At 38.7% G+C, this 26,405-nt stretch overlaps 2 protein-coding genes across 5 annotated transcripts in view; one reads left to right on the top strand and one right to left on the bottom strand.

Moving 5' to 3' along the window:
* Positions 1 to 5,050: 5,050 nt before the first annotated feature.
* On the bottom strand, positions 5,051 to 8,880 carry LOC6580822 (protein kinase C, eye isozyme). The gene is made up of 11 exons (XM_002006588.4): positions 8,512 to 8,880; positions 7,450 to 7,481; positions 7,196 to 7,390; positions 7,001 to 7,129; positions 6,787 to 6,943; positions 6,504 to 6,732; positions 6,047 to 6,444; positions 5,786 to 5,987; positions 5,538 to 5,726; positions 5,340 to 5,480; positions 5,051 to 5,288 (listed from the first exon to the last, which is right to left on the bottom strand). Exons 1-11 carry the CDS (start codon positions 8,793 to 8,795, stop codon positions 5,136 to 5,138), a joined length of 2,109 nt encoding a protein of 702 aa, XP_002006624.1. The 5' UTR covers positions 8,796 to 8,880; the 3' UTR covers positions 5,051 to 5,135.
* A 4,339-nt stretch (positions 8,881 to 13,219) lies between these two features.
* Positions 13,220 to 26,405, top strand: part of LOC6580820 (midnolin homolog) — a 31,777-nt gene continuing 18,591 nt past the window's right edge. For 2 of the 4 annotated variants that reach the window (XM_032729832.2, XM_015164433.3), the window contains exons 1-2: positions 13,220 to 13,319; positions 15,181 to 15,665. In XM_032729832.2, the coding sequence (XP_032585723.1) occupies positions 15,516 to 15,665 (150 nt within the window). In that variant the 5' untranslated portion in view covers positions 13,220 to 13,319; positions 15,181 to 15,515. The other 2 variants (XM_015164431.3, XM_032729831.2) reach the window with 2 other exon arrangements.

Genomic DNA, 26,405 nt, shown 5'->3' with positions numbered 1-26,405 from the left:
AGATATCGTATTTTATTTATGTATTTAAATTATTGTTTAAATATATATATATATTTTATTAGACTCTCAAAAGCAAAATCTTAATAACAGAATAACAAAATCAAATGGTAAAATATATTTATTTTTATAATGTAATATAAAATGAAAATTTGCAATATCTTTTCTTATATTTTTAAGTTTTTGTATATCTATATATATGTACATATTTATTTTTTAGATTCAGTAAAGCAAACTGTAAAAAGCTCTAAATATACATAGCTTTATGAAGGTGTTTTATTTATTATTATTTTTTTGTCAGCCGCTGCCTTTGCTGTTCGGGCATTGTACACCTAGTTAGGCAACTTGTCCAGTGAAAGCTATTTAGATATTTATGCATGAATTTTTGTCAGGTCGTTGCCGGCAAACGATAACGATAAGAATTGTTTCTTATTCATGTCCATGCGCAATGGCACTGAGCGCCTCTGCCTCTGCCTCTGCCCTGCCCCTGCCTCTGGCTGCCCGCTTCGGCTGTCGTCTGCTGACGTCCATCTTTTTCATACACTGTCACTTCCGTTTCCGCATGAGCACCCGGCCTGTCCGTAGCCACAGACTGCTTGTCTTTTCTTCTCTCTTCCTTTGCCAGCTCGCTTTTATGAGCTGCTGATGGGCAGCCAGTGACAAGTGTGCCTCTATGGCTCCCTCCCTCTCTCTCTCTCTCTCTCTCTCTCTTTCTCTCCCTCCACTCACATTGCCACAAAATATATAGCCTAGAATTAGCAGTTGACTCGGTTCAATGTGTCCTTGCGCCAATGAAGCCTTGATCCTAGTGAGTTAATTTCATGGGCTTCAGCTACAGCCATTATTTGGCATGTCTCGTGCGGTGCCGTTTCTTGTTCTTGTTGTTGTTGTCGTTGTCGTTGTCAGTGTAGCTGTTGTTGTGGCCATTGCTGTTTTGGGGACCTTTAAATGCTGCCTAAATATTTAAAGTGCCTCGCCGCTCAGCTCGCCCCCCTCATCTGCTATGCAAACAAGCTTCGTTTTGTTTTTCGTCTATGCACCTGCTACTCCTTTGGGCTCCCTCAGGCGCGCGCGCTTTTCAACACTTTGACAAACAAACTGTTGCCGTGTGTCCTTGTTTGCTTTTATCCTTTCACTGCTGTTGCTCACTTGCCAGCCACCAGCTCGCCAGCTCGCCAGCCACCAGTCGGCTGCAGTTGCATTTGGCAATTTGTTGAGTGCAGCGCTTCAAGTTTTAAGCCAGGGCTCGCGACAGGCTTCGCTGCTCTCTGCCAATGGAGCGCAGCGATTTGCATATCCCTGCGCTGCCTGTCAGGAGCACATATCTGCAAAACGATATATGCATATAAAGGTATGTATATATGAATATATAAAGAGATAAAGAGAAAACCAAAATGAGCATATTTATTTGTCAAATAACCAAAATGGAGCGAGAGAGACGGCATAAGAAATAGTCAAACGTTGGCTTTAATATTCTGAAGCAGTTTTTCATTTAAGATTATGCGATCTCCAAGGAAAGCTTTTGTTATGCATGAAAATGTTATCTCAATTGAAAATAAACACTTTTCTATTCATACGCTTACGAAAATTATGCTCCATTCCATTGAATATCGAATGAGATTCGATTGAGTTTTTATACAGATAGAGTATATACATATATAAATTAGTTTTTATTAACATTTTCATGTAATTAATTCCAGCATACTTTAATCCATATTGACTTGACTTCTGTAAATGTTTACTTTATTAATTGAATTTTACTCTCTAGCAATTTTTCTCATTTTCTCATTGTTACACTGTTCTTTCAGTCTTCTAGGATCAGAGTATTAACCAATGACATTAGTCATCAACTTAGCTTTCAAGCTTGTAGTATTTGGGGTTTGTATTGGCCTTAAGTCATCAATCAATTACTTTTATAGTCGATGAGCTCACCAATTTACCTCACCAGTTTTCAATTTGTTTGTTTTTTTTTTTTTTTTTTTTTTTTTTTTTTTTTTTATTAAACTATATTTTATGGATTTGTATAGAAATTTGTATGAATCTCTGATTACTTCCTGAGATTGTTTGCGAATTCCACTTTCTAGCTTTTGGGCTTTGCATGGTGCAATCAATCAATCAGCCCTATGTATTTTGTTTCTCGTAGCAGCCTTGGTTGTTTTAGAGTATTTGAGCTTCGTTAACCCTTAAGAGAACAAATAGGTGTGGGCTAAGACTGTCACTTGTCACCGAGGCTAAGCTCCTAATTGTGGTTTATGCCCAAGTCCCGGTCGGAACGTTGGAAATCTTTGTAAGCTGATTTATGTGCCATAGTCTGGACGTGGAGTATTCGCATTCCATCTATTTTACACATTTATCTTCTGGCAGGTCAAGGCTTCATTAGCCACATCAGCTGAGACCTATAAAGCTGTGGGTGGGCGATACCACATTGAGGCGTGGCCTGCTTCCTTTCTTCTCCTTGTTGTTGCGCAACCGCTTTCGTTTGCCACTTGCCAGATGGCAGATGGTAGATGGCAGATGGCAGATGGCAGATTTCAGATGGCAATTGCCTCAGTCAGTGGAGCACCTAGAGAGATTCACAATAGAACAGTGTCTGCATGCGCTGTGCTATTATTTATGTCCTGTTAAGCACTTTAGTACAACCTAATGCGTGGCGTTGTTCTTGCAGCCACCTAGTGTGGCTGGCGTTGCCAGCAGATGGCAGGAAATGGCAGCAAGGACATCGTGCAGCCAGAGGACATTGAAACGCAGCCAGTTAGCCAAACGCTGCCACTGAAAAGTCCACGTAAAACTGCAAATTGCCACTAATAGAGTGCAAACAGCTTTCAAGTCGAGCGTCGATGCGGAAAATAAGAGAAAAATGAAAACCCATTAATGTGCGCAACTCGAAACGCAGATACTCTAACACGTATTGGAATACGTGGACATTGAGGTTGAATTGGAAGAAATTAAATTTATTTTAAAATGATTTTTTAGTAATAAGAAAAATATTTGAATTGATAGCTGAGCAAATATAATTAATATAATACTGTTTATAATAGATGTGACTCATCTCGAAGCATAGAATTGAACTGGGACATATTTTGGAGGTGCTCTAATTACTTGAATTTGATTCCGTATACTTATTGAAATGGAAAATCATACTTGAAAAAAGTAGTTATTTCAAAATATGATTACTAAATAATATAAGGCAATAATTTAATAGAGATTTAATTGGATCAATTTGATATTTTGAATACATAGATGTAGCTTGCGCAATAGATTAGTAATTTTCTAATTATTTTCAGTTAAAGTTCAGGTAAAGTACTAGTACTTTATGAGATGAAAGGAAATCACAGTTTATCTCTATTTTTTCTTATCTTTTTGCATTGCAAAAAACAAGTTAAGTGCAATACGAATATTTAATATAATGTATATAATATTATATATTTGAAAAAAAAAAAAAAAATATAACTTAAATATTTTAGCTGACTTAACGAGCTTAAAAAATTAATACACAATGTCTGTAATTATTAGGAATTTTAAACGAAATCGAGTCTAATAAATTTATTTAAAAAATTCTATAAGTGTGACTGACAAATTCAATGCACATATTGTTTATTATTTTACATATTGTATATACTTCTAACAGTCATATTTAATAGGAAAATCGCGAATACCCGTTTAATTGCTTCAACGCCTTAAAAGATATAAAAATAAATTAAGATACAAAAGGGATAATACTTCCGTATTTAATGCTCTATATACCAACCATGGGTATCTTGCCCTTTGAACAATATTTGCGAATAGGCAAACCCACAACTCATCACAGCCTTGTGTCATCTTCAAGCTCGTTATATATCAAGGAAGTTGGGAAGAAAGCAAACCTTGATAATTTTTCTGCGCACATCAACTTTTATTATTATATACCTAATATTCTTCAACTTAATTTACTGCCTGAACGTTACGAACTCATTAATAAAACTAAAGGACCTTCAATCAAGCTGTAGAGAGCTAACTGCCTGTCAAATGACTGCCAAGCTAGCGGCAGGGCTGGATGAGTGGAGGTCATGCCACGTTTATTGGCTTTTGGTGCAATTTCAAATGCTTGGCCTGCCTTGTGCAGGATCGTTTGTGTTATGGAATTTGTATTAAAATGTCTGAGAAAGAGAGAAAATATTTGGCCATGCCCGAAAACTATTTGCGGGCACGACCCATAAACAAAATTTGCAGTAGGGCCGCCTATGCCATAGAAAACCACGCAGCTGCCATAGTTTACAAGTAAAAAACCCACAATAAAGCTGAAGGCATGTGTGCGTGTGTGCGTGTGAGAGTGTGAGAGCGTTGGGGGTAGCCGAAAACAATTTGCGAGAAATTTTACAGCTGAGCGCGCGGCTAGCAATTTCGAGGGGGCCCAAATAGGCGAGTGCGAAATGAATTCACTATGGCTCGGCTAATTGTCGAGCGCTGCGAACGTGGCCTGACCGAAGGGGCCAACAGCAACAAGTTAGACCTGAAATGAAATGAGATTTGACAGCTGCTGTCAAATTGGCGTGTACAGCCAGGCAGTCAGTCAAGCGGGCAGGCAGGTAGGCAGCCAGGCAGGCAGGCAGGCAGTTCATCACTTAACAGCAGCTCAGTCAATTAGCCAAGTGCTTGCGATTGTCAACGCGGCGAATGCGTAACGTAAGTTAACACAACATTACGTATACGCCGAGGTCTGCCTGCCAGTCGGTTGAACATCTTGAAAGATGCGCGGTGAGTTTCTCGTGGCCAGCGGCAATTCCCCAGACAAATTTCATGCGCCTCAACTTCCCCTTTTGAAGGTTAAAGTTCAGGGGAGGCGCGTGTCCACGGTTAGCTTTCACCTGAGCCAGCTTGACTGGGCGACGGCGACGACGACTCTATCCAGAGGCAGCTCGTCTGGGAGTGCGGGTTTGTTTTCGTTTACTATCTGGGTCCGTGCAAACCTAATTAGGCAAGTCAACGAAGAGAGCGAAGCTCTCTCTTAAATGTTAGCCCAATGTTAGGCAACCCATTCCAGCTTTAAGCTCTCCCAAAGTGTTATACACAGCTGTTATGCAGTTTACTGCGAGCTTTTGCTTTTATTCCATAAGCTTTATTGACTGAGCTTGCAGCCACTCACAAGAGCTTTTAAGCTTTTAGATAATGGTTATAAACTCGGGATTCATAAACGAAAACCCCATAAAATCATTTTGATCCAAATTCATCATGAAGAGCTTGTCGGTAGGAGTTAAATCCGTTTTCTCCTTGGTGAAAGCTTCATCAAAGTTGCTGATGTCCTTGCGATGTTTCTAAAAATATTTCACTTAGTTGTGAGCTAGAATAAAATATCAAATACCAACAATTCTGGGCACAATGGGTGGCTCCATTTCGCATGCTTCCGCCTTGTCCCAGTCGATGAGGCGAAAGAATGGATGCGTTGTAATCTCCTGCCTAGCATAGCGACCCGCACCCAAGCGATTGTTGGGCTTCTTGGCCAGGAACTGTTGCAGAAGGATAAAGTTAATAAGCAATTCAACATAATTACTGTTAAGTCTTACGCTTGTAATGATATCCATGGCCTCCTGCGAGAAGTGCTTGGGGAAAATGGCTTTCTTGTCCTTGATGTTGCGGAAGACAGTGGCCTCATCGTCGCCCTCGAACGGTGCCTGTCCCGCCATCATCTCGAAGAGCAGCACACCATAGGACCACCAATCAGCACTCATTGAATAAGGATCATAGCTAACAATCTAAATGGGGGATAATTGGGTTAGTCGAGGCTCTTTCGGTGAGGATGGATTAGTCAGACCTCTGGTGCCATGTAGTTGGGTGTGCCGCAGAAGGTGCGCGTGGTGTTGCGATCGCTGACGCCTTCCTTGCTGAGACCGAAGTCGACTAGCTTCACATGGCCCTCCGCATCCAGCAGCACATTATCGAGCTTCAGATCGCGATAGATGATATCATGATCATGGAGGAAAAACAGAGCGATGGCAATTTCCACTGCATAAAAACTAAGTGAGGCAGAAAAGTGATTAATCCAGGGTAGAGCAAGGGCGACAATTATATTTACGTTGCCACCGACTCCTTGAAGCGGCCATATTGCTGCATGTGGTACATGAGGTCGCCGCCTTTGCAGTACTCCATGACAAAGAAGAGGCGGTCCATGGTCTGGAAGCAGGAGTGCATGGCCACCAGGAAGGGTGGCCTGCCCGATAGGGCCAGGATGCGCTTCTCATTCATGGGCAGCTCCATGTCGTCCGTTTGTATGATGACATCCTTGCGCAGCACCTTCACTGCGTACAGCTCATCCGTGCCGCGACGCTCGGCGAGCAGCACCTTGCCAAAGGAGCCCTTGCCAATGACCTTGACAAAGTTGAAGTCGGCAGCGCGTATCATGTCCCGCTTGCTCATGTTGTGAGGCATATCCTTGTTGTCCATGCGCCGCTTCTCATTGGGTCTACGCTCGTGCTGGAGTTGAGGGGGCTTTGTTTAGTAGAGGGGAAGACTGGAATGCGGGCTTAACTCACCTGCACTTCATCACGCAGACGCGCCATGTCGTTGATGACATCCACGCAGGGGATGTTGTAGTGCTCGCCCTCAACCTGGGAGAGGAATTTGTACCAGCCATCGATGGGCTCCTTCTGCAGCTCCTCCAGACTGAATGAGAACGATCCCATGAAATCGTTGCGGGATGTGCGATCCCAATCCCAAACCTCAATCAGCAGACGTTTGTCCTTGTCCTGCGGCTGAAGATCACTGGGAGAAAAGGAGCTATAGGACTTGTGGCTGGAGTAATTTCGAGTTGCTTACAAAGTGAATGTCTCATTGAACACCGGATTGAGATTCTTCTGTATGGTCTTGGTCTTCTTCTTGGTGCGTCCGGAGCGATCCGGATGCATCTGCACGGCAATGTAGGGATCGCTAAAGCCGTTGGTGTCCATGGGTATGAGGTTCGCTGCCTCCTTGACTAGAGTGCGGATACGTGAGTAGTGTATATATGATTCCTCTTCTATTATCTACTCACTCTCTACTTTCAGATTGTTGCCCTTGAGCTCCACGTAGAGCAGCAGCTTGCCGCGCACTTCGCTAATGTCCGCTCCGCACATGGGCGGCACTTGCGCCTGGCACTGGTGATGCACATTCAGATTGCAGTCTGCACAGGCAACAATTAAGAAGACGTGAACGTCGCACTAATTATCCTGATCCACTTCGTACTCACTCTCGCACTTGACGCCCTGATGGGCAACGCCGTGCAGCAGCATGCCGCACTCATCGCAAAACGTGGGCGTGGTGTAGGTGGTGGAGATCCAGCCGTGCTTCACCTTCGCGCAGTCAGCATCGAAGTCGGTGTCCTTGCCAGGACACTTGAACACCACAAACTTGCAGCATTTCTGATGTATATTAAAGCGACATTCTGTGTGGCAATTGCAACTGATTAGGCTGCCATATTCATGGATCAACGTTTCAACCTACCCTCGCACTGAAAGCCTTGCTTGCCAAAGCCCCTGAAATCCGGCGCCGATTTTGCGGTGCATGCAACAATGCAAAGAAAGCAACAAAACGTGTCAACTTACAGAGCGCTAATTTAATTAGGCGATGCATCGCCAGCAACAACAACAAAAGCAACAACAGCAACGGAATGTTAAAGTGTTCTAATCGGACATCAGAGACTAACTGATACCCTGCCCTTGAGAAATTATTGTCAAATATTTTAATCTAATTTAAATTCACTCAGCTCTTCATATAATTTTAACGATTTGGTTTTTTATATACATTTTTCCACGGAAAATAGATATAATTACATTAAAAACCAAAAAAAAAAAACATTTTAATGACAGTAGACCTGCTACTTATAATTTCTGTTCTCAGTTAAACCATATCAAATCTGACATCAATCTGATTTTCACATGAAAATAATCTTTTATCTTTAATTGGCTAACCAAAATATTCTTTCCATTATAGAAAATGCATTTAATATGTAAAATTGGCACTTGAAATATTTCGTTCATTATATTAATGTAAATTTCATTTTTATTTAAATTATATTTATCTAATATAAAATAAATATATAAATATATATTTTTTTAGTATACTTTGACATAAAAATGAATTCCAGCAGAAATTTTTTATCCACATAGAAGTGCGAGTAGAATTTTCATAGCAAATTGGCTTAAATAGCATTGATAATTTTTCGATTTCTTGTCGAAGGTCTCAAATCGGATTTCAATAATCGATCATTTCGGAATGAAGGAATATATAAATATAAGAACATCTAAATATTTTTAATTCAAAGTCGTCAATTATTTCCTAGATTAATAGCCAAGACCCGCTAAAAGGCAAGCACAGTTTAATGCAAGGATTTCATGAGACCCTCTGCCATGCATTTTCATAGGGTATACAACCGACGCAAAACCTTGCACAATCTCAGAGTCAGGAGTAAATGGGTCGTGGCTGTCGTTGTGGTTGCTCCGATTGTGCTGGTGCTTGTCGCTGCTGTGGCGGGGACTGTGGTTGCGTGGTCGGCGGCTCACTTACCAGATGAAGTCCTTGCAGTGGCCACAGTAAGTGGGCTGCTTGAAGAAGCGCACCGCAAAGTGATGTCCGTTCACAACCTCCAGGCCTTTGCGCTTCATTGCGCCCTTGCGCAAGCGATTCTTCATATAGTTGACGATGTTGGCTTCGCCGGCGATTTCCACCAGATTCACCGGCACCTTGCCCGCACCTGCTGCCCCGGGCACCTTCAGTGGTGCAGGACCCGCTGCGGCAGCGCTCGAGGGCAGCACCGTAGCACCGGGCGTGGCCACAGCTGCAGCAGCCATAGCTTAAAGGATTGCGACGAGAGAGGATCAAAAAACTGCTTTCCGTATGCCAAACTGTGCTGTGCCAAGCACTAAAGCCAACTGACGCGCAGCAGTTGGCCTCACATTAGCAGCGGAACAGAAGAAACCCATCAAGTGCCGTAGTTGAAGAGCTTCCCTAAAGACACACCACTACATATATGTACATATATAAAGAGAAATAATCCCTTTTTATTCTGTGCTATTTTTAGGCATTCAACATCAAAGAAAAAAGATTTTGCGCTCTCCACTTGAAATGCCCTTTTGCAATATTTTTGAGCGTGACTCAATGGACTCTTTGGTTAGTTTTGCATATATATTAACTAAAATTAGAGGTAAGAAAAGTTTAAATTTTTTTTTTGCACAAAACATTAAAATTTTATAATGTCAGAAAAAAATTAGTAAAACATTATATGGATAAATTTGCTAAAATGTATTTTATTCGCTTTTTAGCAATAATATAAATGGGTTTTTTGCTTTAAATAAAACTAAATATCTAATGTTTTACTTAGTTTGATATGCATTTGTATTATTTAGTTTTTTCTGTTAAACTAAAAACCTGAAAAAAGTTTTTTTTTTTCACAGTTTATCAGATTGCTTAACTGAGGAGAAGCACTTTAAAATAAAAGCTCGCCAATAACTGTTATTCGCTTTATTCTTTGCGCTATTTTCCTGAGGTTAATCGAAAAATCACATCCAATCGCTCCCGCTCAGAGCGTTTTTATTTCTGTTGGTCGCCTTGAGTTGAACTCTAGAAGGCGATACGATTGACACTCGCACATCACATATACATGCATACGCATGCACACACTCATACATATGCACAAACACTTAATTCACGTGCGATATTGATGTGACTACCAAACACAATCCGCGCATACTTTTACTATTTGATCAAAAATAATTGGCTCAAAAATAGTATTCATTGTTTAATACAAATAAGCCCCATCAGCTGATTTGATACGTAAATTTTTAATAAATAATAAATAATAAATAGTTTTCAACTTTGAAATCATAGAAAATTGTGGAATCAATTTTAAATTGCTTCAGTGTTTTATATTTTTCCATTTATTGCTAGGTAAATATTTGATTTGTATATTTACCTAAATCTTTTGCGAATTTTAATTAATATTCCAAAAGCAATTTATGGCTTCACAAGAGCTTTATTTATGAAAAAGTTTTTGCCCTTTGTTCAAATTGGCGATTGGGCAAAAGTTTTCGGCAAACATTTGCCAAAGATAAGTGTAAACAATTTTGAGTAAGGTCAGGGGAATAAGCTGGGTGCTGGCTACTTGGCTGTGGCAGCATGGCAATGCGACAATCGGTGGCATGCAGCTGTAGCAGCTGCTGCCTTCCACACACACCCACCCACAGGGCGTATGTGTGATATGCATGTGCAGTCTGTGACGTCAATGGCTGTCTGTGAACGGGGACGTCAACAAACTTGGACAATGCCAATGATAGACGAAGCAGAGCTTCACTATCTGCCCGCTCCCTCTCTCTCTCTTTCTCTCTATCTCTCTCTCTCTGTCTCTAAAAGTCGATCTCTCTTCTTTGCTGTCTTTCGCTTGATACACCTCTTTCGTGTATTTTATGCTATTCTTCATTAATTTATGTGTTTAGTAGGACCCAGCGAACACATGGCGTATGATTGATATCGCAGTTTCTCCAGTTCCAACGTGAGTTGGCCAAGAAAAACCATTAACCTTAGCATGTGTAAATGCTTGTATGTGTGTGTGTGTATTTATGTGTGCAACGAGCTGTGCGGCCTAAAAATAGAAATAGAAAAGCAAAACGCAACAAAAAGCCAAATTGAGCACAAAGTGCAAAAGTTTTTAAGGACGCACACCACGAAATATGAGACACGCGCTAGAGTATACATGTGTGTGTCTATCTCTGTAAGTGTGTGTATGTGTGTTTGTATGAGTGAGTGGATTTGCTACGAAGGACACATACAGCAAACAAACAGGCGAAACAAATAAACCAACTGCAGGTTGCGGGCTGCTGCATAGTGAACCGAAAGAAGATTGAAAAAAATAAATAAACTGAGCGACCAGCAGAACTTGTGATGTGGACCAAAACAAACGCCGTTAAGCTTTAGAGATGGGAGCGTGATTGAAATAGTTACTGATGTAACGTGTTTACAAAGATTTGATATTACTAGAATATTTTCAGTATGAAAAAGAAGTTTATATTAGATCAAATTACAGATCTTTTAATGTTGAAGTAAATATTTTAAAAAATAAAAATAAAATAAAAATAGAAATATAAGGCAAATAGTAATAATGAAATATTATATAAAAAAAATTAAAAATATATCAAACTTATATTTTATATGTCTATTACAATTTATATTCAAAAATGTTATCTAATTTAAAAAATTGCTGAATAATGGACACGTTAATCTCGTGCATATTTTCAATTTGGAATAACAAAAAGTCAGCCACGAATGCTTTGAGGTATTTTTAGAAATTTGCTATGACGATTTATTAGCTTCGGCCTTGATTAGCGTGTTACTTAATATGCAAACACTAATTGCTCGTGTCACGACACGCGCCCATCTCGAATAGAGTCGCAGCTAGCGCAGCTAAGCGGAAATAGAAGCGTTGTCAGTGAGTCGTTAAAAGCGCCCGCGAAACAACGAAGCAAATGCCATTAGAAATGGGCTGGCAACTGGTCGAATGCCCGTCTATCTGTAAAAGTGTATATGTGTGCATGTGTATCCATGTGTGTGCGTATCTATCTATGTATCTGTGGAGTGCACTTGCTCGCATCGACAAATGCTCGACAAACAAGCGACAGCCCATGCCTTCCCCTCCTCTCCCATCCCCTCCTCCTTGAAACACCTGAGCACATTGCGTGGCAGACAGACAAATGTTGGAAGCGAACAAATGGACAGACACAAGAACAATGCAAATAGAATTTCTTGCTGCTGTTGTTGTAGTTGCCTTTCAATTTACGTCATCATTTCCATAGCGTCGCCTTGTTGTTGTCTTCGCATTGGTTGGACTTTTTTTTTCATTTTTGCATTTAGCAAAGCAGGCCACGCGAGAGTGTCGCTCACATTTGTTCTCACTTTCAAGAGAGAGTGAGAGAGGTTGCGCTCAGCGAGCATAGAACAGTTTGAGCAATTGTAGCACAGTTTAGTGTGGCTTTGCTTTCCAGTGACTTTGCTAACGTTAGTTTGCCTTTTCTTTTCCTTGCCATTCTGTTTCGGTATTTGGCAATTTGTTGTTGTTGTTGCTGGTTTGTTGACCTGCGCTCTTAAAACCTATTGATCTGCAGTAGCTGTGTGTGTGTATTTCCGTGAATGCTTGTATTTGCTGTTAACTAACATTGCCTGTTAGTTAACATGAAAATAGAGCAACTATATATGTATGTAAATGTTTTTCAGCATGTTTCTGCAGCGAGCAGATCATCTTTGCTCGTTGGCAACATGTTACTATGTATTATTAATGTTGAATTATGAAGGAGATAAAGCATGAAAGAGATTAATAGTTATTTCAAATTTACTTTGTGCATTTATTACAGTTTTCTTTAACAGTGGACTCAGTAATTCTGTAGCTACCTAATATAGCCTTAACATTTTGCAACATGTTGCTTAGCTTGGCACATTTTATATGTTTCTTGCTCTGGCAACAAAAACATGCTCTTATTTTGCAGTAACATTTTAAGCATAAGCTGAACACCTGAGCTAGTTGCGTTGTCTTGCTAATTTATATCAGAGCAAGTTCTCTAAGACTGCACTAATTGTTGTTTACACATTAATGAGAATATGTTGCGGCAACATTGTATATATGCTATAAGGCAATTTTAGATTCAAAAGTTTAAGAAACATGAAATGATAGAACTATTCTAGCAACATGTAGCTTAGCTTTGCTTAGTTAAGTAATATAATTCTTTTTATTTTAATATTAATATTTTAATATTTCAAGAATTTTGTTAATGACAATCGTCAGTTTAATTTAACCTTTACCTCTTGGCCATTTATTTAGAATTATTATTGGTCCCACAAATTTAGGGTGGCATTCCACAGAAGGGCTAATAAAAAGCCACAGCAATTAGCAGAACAAGGCCCTAGCGATAATTAACAGGGGCTCATAAAATTGAATTGTTGCAAAGTGACCGCAAAAGCAAACAAAAAGGATGAAAAAACAGTTGTAAAGTGTCGCAAATGTTGAGAACTGCGACAACTGTAAATGTGCCCCCAGTCTGTGATTTGTTTACCCACACACACACTCACACTCACACATAGATAAATTGATGACGTTTTGTTTACAACAAAATTGCCAAACTGTTATACGCAGAAAAGCAACTTTTGCCGGCTAACGGTATGTGAGTAGCTTCTGCGCATTTGCTTTGCGCTGCTTTGCTTTTGCTCTGGCCCGCTGGAAGCGTGAACGTTGCCCGCAGTCGTCTGCGAAGGCGCCACGCTGCATGTTGCACGACCGCGGCGCACGCGGCGTATACGTAACGTGCGAAAGGCCAACCGCTAACACCAAATTCGTGAGTTCCGCAGGCAGAATAAACTAAGCTTGCAGTAAATAAAACTGAAAGTGCAATAACAAAATACAAGCGAAAAGCAAAGCATAAAAAGTAACTGTAAAAGCAATGCAAAGCAGCGAGCCGCGTGCTGCTAGCATAAACAATCCGCACTGGAAGTGACGGCTAGCAACTTTAGCTACAGTAGCGCTGGAACTGCGTCCCTCACACACGTGCACACATACACAGGCACACACAAACAGACACACGCACACGTACAGAGTGACAGTTACGCAGCTTCCAGCGCTGGTTGCGTGGGAAACGGCGAAGCTTCTGTGCGACATTCAACGTTCTGCGTTCGTCGCCGACGCACGTGGCACGTGAAAGCGAAGTGAAAAGCGAAAAGTGCGCAAAAACTAACGCTGTCCCGCTCGCACACGCCATATCTCGCGCGCGCCTTACGCTGTGTGTGTGTGTGCGTGTATGTGTCTCTGTTTGAGTAGCTTAACTAAAATAAAAATAAAAGTCAAACTAAACGCAGCGTGTAATCAGTGACAGTTTCTTTTGCCACGCCCCCGCTCAGCCCGCCCGCTGCGCAGCCTTTGCTGTGATTTACAGCGTATATATGTGCGTATGCATGTGTGTGTGAGGGAGATAGAGAGTGTGCGTGCATGTGTCTCGCTCGCGTGCGATTTCTAATTGAAATTAATGTTCATCTTCGCCTTGTAATTTGATACTGTCTAAAGCCAAAGCATAAATTTATTAGACTTTCTAATGCCAGGACTCTGGCAAATAATGACAAGCGTCCCTAGCTCCAGGAACACCCTGTGCCACACTCCTAGAGCAAATTAAGCCAAACAAATGACCATTTGGAATGGACCTTTTCAAATTGCTCCAATTGTTCGCAACTAAATTGCTAGCCATAAGAGAATGTCATATGAATGTTAATTGGATTGTGAATTTCTGTTTCAGTTGCTCTTTGATAAATATTTAATAGAAATCATTTTGCAATGCTGAATTATTAAAATTAAAATTTATATTTAATATTGTATATTGGTAAATAGGAATGTAGATTCTTTTCATTGCTGCCTGCCAAGCATAAAAGAGTATTTAATATATTTAAAATGTATATTAGCAGATATGAATTTTGTTTGGACGTATATCAAAATTGAAACATATCAAATGTATATGTTGTATCAGTAGTAAACATGGAGATATTGATTGCCTGGAATTGAATCTCTTTAGATTCGTTTTCGCTTTCATTAGGCAAATAATTTGATACTTTCATTAGAGTCTCTTCATATTTCGGTAACCTTAATTAAGCCTTTGATTTCGGCAAATCATCCCTCTTTTAGCTGAGACTTGAATTTAGATCTATCATAGAAATTTTCCAAATAAGAAAATGTTATAAAGAGTCTCATTAAAATTTCTCTGACTTTAATTTTAAATTAAATTCAGTCGACTCCATTCCAATCTTTGAGTAATTATTTTTCTCTTTTCCGGAAAAAGCTCTATATAATATTATATATTTTTATGTAGGTGTTTTTCACGTGGACCTCTAAATTTGGGTTCCTTTAATAGTCTTTCTTAAATATCCTTTTTCTTGCTTTCGTGTGCCCTCCATAAAAAAATATAAATTGCAATAGGGAAAGAAATCCATGACGATTTCGGGGCGAAATTCGTTTGTGAAACACAATTTATGTCTCGAGCATCTGTAAATACTCAAAACATGACATTTCGTAGTTGTGGCAGCCTTCCGACCTCCTCCACTCGCCCCTCCCCGACCACGCCTTGAGGGAATATCAGAAAGCACTTACAACGCACTCAGATTCAAGTGTGGATGCAATCAACGTGTTGAGCCCCACATGATAAATTGTTTTCACAGGCGATTTGCAAAATCGAATGCAAAGTGAATTGCAGCATGCGAAGGAAACGGAAAAACAAATTGAATTGAAAAATTGTGCGAGTCGTTAGGCAAGTGGACTGAGTACTGCCAGACAACAAAGGAACATAATGCGCTAGCTTCTGTTCTGCTTACAAATTCTTTATAATGAGACACTAGCCGGAGCAAAAAGCGAGAAAGAGAAAGAGCGCGTGAGATAGACAGACAGTCAGAGAGAGAGAGAGAGAGAGAGACAGACACACAGGAAGCAATTGTCAATAACCAGCAAGCAATAATTCAACACCGAGAAGACAAGGACTACTCCCTCTCAGACAAGGATGCCCTTTGGACGTAAATCCCCACTGGAGGCGCTCGCCCTGCCCGGCGTTATGCTGGCCTACAAGTACAGCCAGTTCAGACAGAGACGACGCGAGGCGGCCAGTCGAAGGGTCACCGAACGGGAGCTCTCAGCCCTGCATCATAAAATCGTAAGTAACAAAACGATCCAAAAAGTATGCTAAGCTGCGCCCCAAAAAGTATGCTACGTAGCAAAATCTACACTAAGAAAAATTTATGTTATGTAACATGTATGCATATGGCTCATAAAAGTATTCATGTCATAAAACTTGAAATCGTTGTTAACAATATAAATAGAAGATTGTTAATGTTGCAAATATACACTGAGCGAAATGCTTGAAAAATGTGATAAATAAATGCCAGTATGTATATTATATATTTTGAGCTACTTACTCGCAAAGCAAATTTGTGTTATGTGTTACTTCTAACTATATAATGTTTATTAAAACTATACGGGGTACTCAAGTAACCCCTTTGTGAACTTATTATCCACTAATTCTTCCCCCTTCGGCGCGTCAGCTAACTTGAGTTAGCTGCCACTATTTCTTAACAATCATTATAATACTAGTATTATATTATATTACGAATTCTTACTAATCTATTAGTTCTACAGATATGTCTCGACTTAAAGCTTCACAGTCTATCTACAGATAATTAGTTTCCATATTATACAAAATATATAGATTAAACATTAGGAATATTCATATATGTATCTTTATTTCTCTCTCTATTTACGCCTTTCATTCTGAGATTTTCCCATAGCACAAGATTAAACAGCATATTAAAGCAGCATGTATACAAATATATACATATTTATATGTATTTCTTACGGTGTATTTCGCCTTTTATGCTCGGCACATAAAACGTGCAATAAAACCGTTGAATGATGCCGGAGCCTTTATCAAAGCTGCAGGCATCATTAGCTACAACAGCAACAACAACAGGAGGCAGTCCGACTTTTAAGTGCCTACAAAAAGCGTTGACTGCGCTGCGACTGAGCTGCCGCTGCTGCTGCCTCAGCCACTGCGCTGCTGCTGCTGACATCCCTTTGACATTTTAAAGTGCTTCCTGTTGTTGTTGCTGCTGTTGTCTTCTTGTTTTTTATGTACAATATTCGTTTGTTTTGGTCTCACGTTTAACTTTAGCAAATAGTTCGTAATATAAAAAAAAAGAAACGTTCTATATAAATCGCCAAAGGTGAGGTTTAGCTTAGTTTTTGTCAAAGGTAAAAAAAAAAATTAAAAAAAATAACCCAGGGAAACTATAAAAAGTGACGTAAATTTATGTGACATTTCATATAAAAGAGAATAAAAGTGTGAGTGTGTTTGTGTACGTGTGTATGTGTGTGTGTGTATGTGTGAAAGTGTGAAATTATTTGCATTTTAGGCCAACATTCAAAATGTTGGCTTTTGCTCTAGGGGGAAGACATAAACAAACAAGAACTAAAATAATATGCAAAAATATAAGAAGCGAGCCCCAAGGGGAATTGAAACCATAAGAAAACACTTGAACAGTTGACACCAATGCGGATAGTTGAGGTAAATCGAATGGCGCCTGGGCAGCAAAATATAATAGAAAATTTGTAATATGCAAAATTAGGTGTGGAAATAAAATTGAGAATATATATTTGAGTTTTTTTTTTTTTAGGTTAGAATTAAATAAATGGAAATAAAATAAAATTCAATTGAAGGTATTATAAAAGCATCATTGATCGATGATGATATAATTGTATATACTGATTCCATCAAACTGAAATGATGTCAATATTCAATGCATCATAAATGATCTAACTTTTTGATATGTAAACAAATGTATAAGCAATAAATTATTTTAAGCTACATATTTAACTCTTTATAAACAGCATGTTTTATTATAGAAAATTGTATAGTGCTGATCTAATTTTTTTTTTTTTTTTTTTTAATATAGTTTTATTGCAGCTTTTGTCTTAAACTCTATAGCGCATTTATAAGGATACCTTAATGTATATTTGTATATGTTTGCTCATACTGTATAGAAGGATATTTTCACAGGAAACATAAGATGTATAGAAGTAAGAAACTAGTCAAAAACTAGGGACATATAAATGGACTATAATATAAATACATCAATATTACAGCTAATATATGTAAATTTTCACGCTGCCTCTTCATTTGATAACTCACCTCATCATCCGTTCACTATTTCTATATAAATTCCAACTTCAACTTAAATATCTCGCAAACTGTTCTTATTCTGCCGAACTTCTTATTGCTTGTCAAGTAGAATGAGCTATCGCCTGCCACTCGTTATCATAGACATAAACCATATGCACATCGTAGTACAAGGTAAACACAAGTATTTCACTTTGTTCATTTACATGCTAGCAACACCAACAACAACGGCAGCAACACCAGCAACAACGACGACGAAATGAACAGCGCGAGCACTGCGAGAAAATGTGAGGCTCACTTGAGATTTTACAAGACTTGTTGAAAATTTATGACTTGCTCAAAAGGCGTAGGCAGGGAACTAAAAGAAAAAAAAGCAGCCAGCCACAACACATACATATTTTTATACATATATACATACATACATATATACATACACACACACTTATATAAGGACTGCGAACTGGGCAATTGTAAATGCACAAAATACTTAAAAACTGGCTGAGTCCCACGCTGCCTGCTTTGCATAAAATCTGACGCGTGACTGTAATTTCAGCACGCGACCTTGAAAAGGCACAGCAAATACACACAGCCGAGACACACACACACATACATACACAGAGGGTTGGCACACGAAAATGCTTTTATGCAACATTAGAGCAAAAACTTACAGAAAAAAAGTGAGCTGCGTATTAAAATGCTTTTACAATTAAATGCCCAGCAAAATGCGAAATGCGAAAACTAAAATTACCTTTTTACCAGCGCCCAAATGTGTGTCTGTGTGTGTATATATATATGTGTGTGTGTGTGTGTCTGGGCCAACAATTAGGCTAATGCCAAGGGCCATGTGCGAGAGTCTAGAGCTAGAAGAGGACGGCCTGCAAATGGATGGCCCCAAAATTTATGCGCAACGCCTCAAAGCGAACGCAAATAAGGCAACGAGCAAAGTCAGGCAATGAAGCGAATGGGAAGCGAGGCTCAGGTAGGCCTCTATCTAAGCAATTTTGTCCTACAGCTAACTGGCATTTTAATTAGCTGACAAAGTGGAGAAGAAGACAGAGAGTCGAGGCACAGTGGAGTACAGGAAATGCTAGGCAATGAGCTCATTATGGTATTTGTCATGGCATTTCACAAGCGACTCGTATTACGCTAATGCTTCAGAGAGCGAAAGAGAGTGAGAGAGAGAGGGAATTGAAAGTGGGCAGGTATATTTGGCTATTAGACCTGCCTAACTACAGAGCTGGTCGACTATTATTACTTTTTAATTATATGCCATTTATTTAGAATACTGTTTTATGTCACTACGTTAAATTAAATTAAAAATTAATGTTTGTTTAAAATCATAAATTAACAGCTCTTCACATTAAGGCAGCAATTTAATAGTTCAATGTAATTTGTTTTATTATTTTTGTTATTATTATATTCTCATATCCCAATAATCGATGGTTTTGTATGTTTCGGTTGGTCAGCTACCAACACTGTAGATGGAGAGTTGCATATCCTAATATACTATTTACCAAAAAATATTCAATATGGAAGGAGGTTTATTTTTCTCGATGAAATTCGCTGCAAAATTGAAGTGACAAATATGCTCGATATTTTATTTACAGACAGACTTGCATTCCAAACCTAATCGAAAGAGCGTTATCATTTTTATACTATAGATGCAATCGATATATATTTTATAATAAGATAACAGTTTAGCTATTCCTGAAAAACTTCTGTCAGATTTGCCTTTCTTTATAAATTTACAATATATTTAGCTTTTAAGCTTCGATTTCTCACAATAACTATAAAATAAATGTTAACTTTATATTTAAACTGAAAAGCATATTTCATCGCTATTGTGAGAAATTGAAGAATAAAAGTTTAAGGCGTATGGTAAAGGTGTTTCGCAATTTTTTAACTATTATGTTAAGCTTGTAAGTCATTATTGCTTTTTATTTATAGTTTATCAGACGCACTAACTCTTAAGCCACACTTAAACTAGTTTACTTAGTAAGTGAAGAACTCTGCCCTCAACAGCAACTTCCATTACAATTGTGTTTTATAAACACCCAAAGATAACTATGATAAGTTTTAGAAAGTAATTACTTTACGCAGTTTCTATTAAGTTTTCATAATAACCATCAGGATGTTCAACATCAAGCTGGAATCTTGTAAGTGTCTTCAGCACTTCGCTGGCTAATCCCCCAAAGTGCCTGACATTGCGTATACGACGCGCTGTACGCTCGCACGCATCTACATTTCCCAAATGCCATCAGCCTGACTAGAGAATTGGCCACAGCTGATTGCGATGGCGCTGATGGCGTCTAATTATGAGAAAGAGAGAGAGAGTGCTGTAGTACGCGGCGTATGCGCGATATGTTATTCATGCAAACTGGCATAAGATATGACGCATACGCACGCCTACTCCCTGGCCATTAAATGTTGATTAGCGAATGGCAGCGGGCTGCTAGCTGTCTCTCCATTTAAAAGCAAAACGCTGTCAAATGTTAACAAGCAGCCAAGAATTTCTATGCTGACAACTCGCGTGACTCTGCAACATAAACAAAATAGAGATAAAGACACACAAAACACGCCGTACAAATATTTGACCAATATTTGCGCCGTTGTTGCTTTTATTATGTCTTCGGCAGTAAAATTTATAATTTAGTTGGGCGGAAGTCGCAGCGACAAGGCCCTGGCATTGAAAGGGGCTTAAATTAATGGGCTTTACCTTCGCCTGGGCATTCCTGCCGATTATTATTAGCTTCCAATGCAATTTGCAGCTTGGCCGAACAATTGCAGATGCCGCTCTGACCACACCAAATTTGACTTGGCCAACAAGAGAATAAAAGGCAACAGAAAATTGGCTTAGTCATTCGATTGCAGCAGGACTTTGTCCAATGCCAAAAAAATGCCCTGGACTGGGCCTTGGCTTTCGATTCGTTTTCGTTTCGTTTCGTTAGGTTTTTGTGGTCACAGACAGCCAAATAAATCACACAAAACCGTTTGAAAATAATTTCGTTTTTAGTGTTTCTGCTGCCCAAGCCCCCCTTTTTCGTGTACTACAACGTTATAAATGTGCTTTTGATATAGAGCTCTGGGCCTCATAGTTTCTACCTGTTTACGTAAGAGCAAATTCTGACTGCCCATCGTTGTTGCTGCTGCTGCTGCTGCTGCAGACTCGACTAAATAAATCATTAAAATCAAACATTAATCAACTTGATGACCGTTAAACACGTTCGCTGCTCCCTTAACATACACCCACCCAAGCACACACAGGGTCACTCACACACGCGGTCAACTAAACCGGATATCCGCATGGCAGCCATTGCTTTGTTGCCTCGCCAAGCGCCAAGTGGTTGAACCTTTGTGTCAGCGCTTCGGTAGCCAGACTGCACGCAATCCCGTCGCCAAACGTCGCCAGTCCGCTATTTAGCTTTATTAAATACCGCTACACTGCGAGCAAAGCAACAGTGACATGTAAATCACACAATTTCATTAAACAGTCGACAGCTAGAGGCGTGTCGGTGGAATTTGAGATAGTTCAAAGCAGTTTAAATAGATGAAACAGCAAATAATACGCAATGACAGAAAACTACTTCAGTTTCTAGTGGAAATCGAGCACGACTTTAAGATGCTCAGCTATTTTAGTCAAAATAATAATGAATAATGAAAATTGTATTTTGTATTTAAGCAGTTAGTAAAAACTTAGTAAATATTTAGTTTAAAAAATTAAAATCAAATCAAATAAAAAATCCCAAAAAAAAAATTCAATAAGCAATAAAGTAAAATAAGTAAATTAAATAAAATTGTAGCAAAAGCTTTTTATAATAGTTAATAAGTTTCTATATTTGGCAACTATTAAAAAAAAAAAAATAACTCAATCAAATAAATAATTCAAGAGCTGTAGCATATTTTATATTTTTTAATGCTCTCTCTACCTCTACCTCCCCCTTTCTCCTCTCTCTCTCTCTCTCTCTCATTTCTTTTATATACAGTAAAGTAATTTATTGTAACAGTGAAATCGAATTCATCACAAAGAATTAACCTCCCAATATTTGTGATCTTGTCATGAAATAAGCATTTTGTACAGCTTAAAGGCGGCTACGAATAAAAATATGTAAATAAATAGAGTTATAATGGGTTTTTTAAGTAGCAACAGCTGTGCCCTAAATGTAGCCAAGAGATTCAGATGTAAGTCTCATTTGCTGTAGGACCTCAGAAAATCTATATTTTGTTTCATTTCATATATAGGAATATCATATATCAATCACTATTATTCCTTTAAATATAAGTCATTATATGCTCCTCAAACATTTGTGTATTATTTGCATTAGTTTAGTGTTGTTAGAGTAAGCTTAAGTATATCAGCTTGAACGTCATTCTTCATTTCGAAATCTGCTTTTAAGCTATTCCTTCTTTCCGACTCACTTAGAGCTCGACAGCTTAATGTCTTTTTTATGACCCCTTGAAAACTAGATGTCTACTAAAATACTTTCCAATGCTCATTTACAACTTCCGCCTTGGCTTTATCTTTTCGCGCAGAGTAGTTTAGCATCTGCATTGATGACGCCTTGAAAGTTTCTTTGTCGTCTCGGCCGCTTCCGCCAGGATTCCAAGCGCACGGCTCGACAGCAGCTCCTGATGTCTCAGCCCCAGCAATTAGAGTGCATTAAACTTTAGTGTTTACGCATTGAGTTCAAGTCGCTGCCATTGTTGTCCTTGTCGTTGTTGCTGTTGTTGCTGTTGTTTCTGTTGTTGCCATGGTTCGCTGAATTTTACAATCAGCACTGCGTTCGCCTCACGTGCTGCACTCGACGTGCCTGGCTAAAAAGGGTTGCCCCTCGCAACGTTCCCATTCAGCGCGCCACGCCAGGGTGTGGCAATGCATTAGCGCAGCTCACGCGATGTCTGCGCTATTAAAGCGTATATATGTATACACTAAACTATAAATGTATAGTAAGTATAGCACGTACACACAGACAGCTATATGGACACGTCTGTTGTTGCTTTCTTTTATTCTCTTTTATTCTCTTTTATTTTGTATAATTGCATTGATTGAAGCATTTTGAGTTTCGCGTGGGTTCTGCTGAGTCCTCTTAAGCTGAGCAGCATTGAATGGCGCTTGGAGAGCAGTAAAGATTGTCCAGCACATAAACTATGATAGCACAGCAGGTGATAATAGCAAATATTGCGGGAAATACTATAGAGACTGTCATTTTAAATGTTGTGAGCATAAATATAATCATTTTAGGTAAATGCAATATCATGGGCGAAAAACTTTACAGATAGATCTTATGGCAAATTTTATTGCTGAATTGATTTCTTTTATAAATATTTGTATAATTTACTTAACTTATTAGAATCAATGTCTTATCAGTATTTGCTTGTCAACTCTGTTCTACCATTTATTTCTATTTATATATTTCTAGTTCTTTTCTGCTCATAAAAATAGATTTAATAATGAATTTTATTCCACCTGAACCAGTCAGCAAAAACTTTCCTAGAAAAAACTTCGATATGCCATAAACAAAACTAAAGCAAGTTTTAATATCAATTCAAGCTATTCCCCTGCCTCGCCTTGACAATCTCTATTTCATATGTTTTTCTAAGCTTTCCATACAATAATATGCGCCACAGAGAGAAACTTTTCAGAGATAAGTTCCAATCCGAAGCCACACAAATTGTATGCCTGCATTTCCCCAATGACTCGATTGTGTTATGCAAACTTTTAAATACAAATCGATGCAGCTTCCAATGCATTGCAATGCAGCAAACTGTCTCCGCCCCCACTGGCGCCCCTTCTAATTTACTTTACGCTTCTTTCTGTTTTGCCCGGCTTTGTTTTAAAACGACAATCTGATGTATAGTGCGTCCCTGTGGCTTGTCATTTCATTATGCGCTCAAAGTTAAAGCCACAAAAAGTTGCAGCTTTCATTTAGGGCAACATTGACCATATCGCCGCGTAGCTCAAAGCGAGCAACAAAAACTTTTGGACTCTGCAACCACTCACAACTGATAGATACCCTGGAGTGGTGCATAACCAGATCAGGGTGTAAGAGGCTCCCTTCAGTTTTCAGCTCATTTTTTACGCTTCTTTGCCTCAACTGGGTATGTAAAATGACGGCAAAAATAGCAAAATGAAAGTTATACGCTTTCAGTTTTGCGTATAACTTAGCTTGCTGTAAAAAATATATAACAGGACAATGTCATAAATTTGCATTGCACGCCGCCGCTTGGCAGGAAATGGAAGACGCGAAATTGGAAAAGCGCCCACAAAGACCAACCATCACACAAACACAGACAGAGACATAGACACATACACGCACAACACTTTTAGTTGTAATAACAAAGAACCGAGTTTGCTTTGTCCGTTTATCGCTTCCTCAATCCTCAATCTCTTCTGCTGCTTCGCCCTTCCCGCATTCTGAGTCAAGGCCACATTTCAATTAAATTTATTGTTTTCTCTGCCAAATGCTTTCAATGGAGTTTCCATTAGGCGCTACGACAATTGTTTTAAATGCTCTCCATGTCACACGCCCTCGCGTATCGCTTGAAATTTATACTGCGCTGAAAAGTAGGCAACGCTTTTTGCACTTCCGCTTATTTTTCTTTCACAGTTCATTGAAGAGCCATTTTTGTGAGTTAAGTGTAACTGTTCTTATTGCAGCACTCATCACACAAAAGCGCACTTGCGTTCTTGTTAAAATTGAGTCGATGCCATTGGCGTGCCACGCCTTCGCCATCCGCACACTTGCTACACGGCAACTGCACATGCACAAAAAAAGAGCACTCACACCTTCACACATGTGAGCAGTTCTATATAGCTTATATGCTTTTAGCAAAAATATAGCATCATACTCTTTAGCTACCCTACCTCTGTCGCCTGCTCTCTCCCTCTTCCCCTCCCTCTCTCACTCTCTCTCTCTCTCTCTCTCTCTCTCTTTTTCCCACATAATGTCAACTCACGTATTGCAGCTTTTAAATATGCAATTTCGCTGACTCATTTCGCTACTAACGGCTAACTAAGTTAACTAGTATATCATTTACGCTTGTACGCCTAACACCTTCCCCTTCCCCCTCTTCCACCGCACTGAGCTTTTCAACTCCTGTCAACTGACTTTCAATGAATAAACCAAAATGGCATCGCAGCAGCAATTTCCACTTTTCACTTTTTGCCCCGTTGTATGTGTTAAAAGCCATAATTACGCTTGATGAGGCTGCACTCTCAGTGTGTGTATGTGTGTGTGTGTGAATGTGTGTGCGCGCTGTTTAGTTGGCAAATTTGACACTTTTGTCTGCACTTTAGTAGGCACTGCATGTAAGTGTGTATGTGTGTGTGTGCGTGTGTATGTGTGGGTATAGCTCATTGTCATCGTTGTGCATGGTTTGTTGTCATTGTTTGTTGTTCTGCTTATTGCCTATCTGTCTGCCCAAGCCTTACAATTAGCCAGCGCATCTATTGATAAATATCAGCAAGAGTGAGCGACAGCAAACAAGGAACAGTTTTTTATAGCTATTAGCATTTTGCTGCTGTTTAGGAGCATACTGGGCATTTTATTCAAGATTTATATGCCTTTCTTGTTTTAAATAAAAATTGCTTTAAAATATAATGCAATTGACTTTCTCATGACATTTTAAATATTTTATTATAAGAAAAATATGAATTTTTATATTTTTGAAAATAAACTTTTTTGATAAAAATAAATAAAGCTTGTTTTAAATAAAAATTGCTTTAAAATAGAATGCAATTGACATTCTCATGACATTTTAAATATTTTATTATAAGAAAAATATTATTATTTATATTTTTGAAAATAAACTTATTTTTTGATAAAAATAAATAAAACTAAAATATTAGTAAAATAAATAAATTGAAAACAAAAAAAAAGATCACAATATTTTGCCAGTATTATTTCAACCAACATAACAATTTTTGGCCTCATATGGTATCCAGCTGCCTGACTGGTATTATCTAAATATATGTATTTTTAGCTCGTTAGCAGAAATGTTATCAGTCTGACTGTTAACTATCTATTGATAATTGTAGAGAGCCCAATGCATGGCTAACAGACTGCATTGCCCTCAATAAATCAATAATCAATAAATCAATTTGCTGCATCAGATATCTAGTGTTATATTTAGTCTACAAATCTATTAAGTAAGTCTCAGATTTTATTACATCGTGTGTTTTTCAAAAGCTCCAAAATATAATTATTGAATACTTGAGTGAAATGAAAGATATAAAGATAGATATATATATGTAAAGATCTCTAGGTGAAATTTAATCAATCAATATCTTCAATCTTCATTGTTAGAAGATTGACTAAAAATCAAGCCGTCAATCAATCAATTAATGAAATGATTTCATCAGTCTTTCCTTATCTTCTGCTACATCTTGAACTGATTCGATCGATCGATGCACTTAATAATACTGTCAAATTATTAATAACTGTACAAGTTAGTTGCTTAGGCTCTTTTGAATAAAGCGCTAAAGTTCTGCTAGATTGACACCCTGTCGGTTCTGCACTCAATTAATCTATTACTTTTGACTTTTATATTTTCAATGCAATTATTAAACCGCATGGAGGACATTGAGTTGTGAAGGCTTTTACTGTGCGTCAATTATGCAACAGTCAGTCCGTCAATCAATTCGTTTGCACTGTCCATCATACGTTTATTGATTATTTGGCAATTTTTGCAGCTAATTATCATAGTGAATATTGCGTAGAGTCC

The sequence above is a fragment of the Drosophila mojavensis genome, unplaced genomic scaffold (genome assembly GCF_018153725.1).
Source record: "Drosophila mojavensis isolate 15081-1352.22 unplaced genomic scaffold, ASM1815372v1 contig_81, whole genome shotgun sequence".
NCBI classification, from domain to species: Eukaryota; Metazoa; Arthropoda; class Insecta; order Diptera; family Drosophilidae; genus Drosophila; species Drosophila mojavensis.
Note: the sequence above shows the minus strand (reverse complement) of the source record. Positions and strands in the feature narration are given on the sequence as shown.

What these genes read in the sequence shown, in the direction of transcription:
- LOC6580822 (XM_002006588.4), bottom strand. Translation starts at nt 8,795, where the DNA reads ATGGCTGCTGCAGCTGTGGCCACGCCCGGTGCTACGGTGCTGCCCTCG. An exon ending in TTCAATGAGACATTCACTTT is followed by an intron (nt 6,733 to 6,786) that starts GTAAGCAACTCG and finishes CTTTTCTCCCAG; the next exon opens with TGATCTTCAGCCGCAGGACA. An exon ending in GTCTGCGTGATGAAGTGCAG is followed by an intron (nt 6,445 to 6,503) that starts GTGAGTTAAGCC and finishes CCTCAACTCCAG; the next exon opens with CACGAGCGTAGACCCAATGA.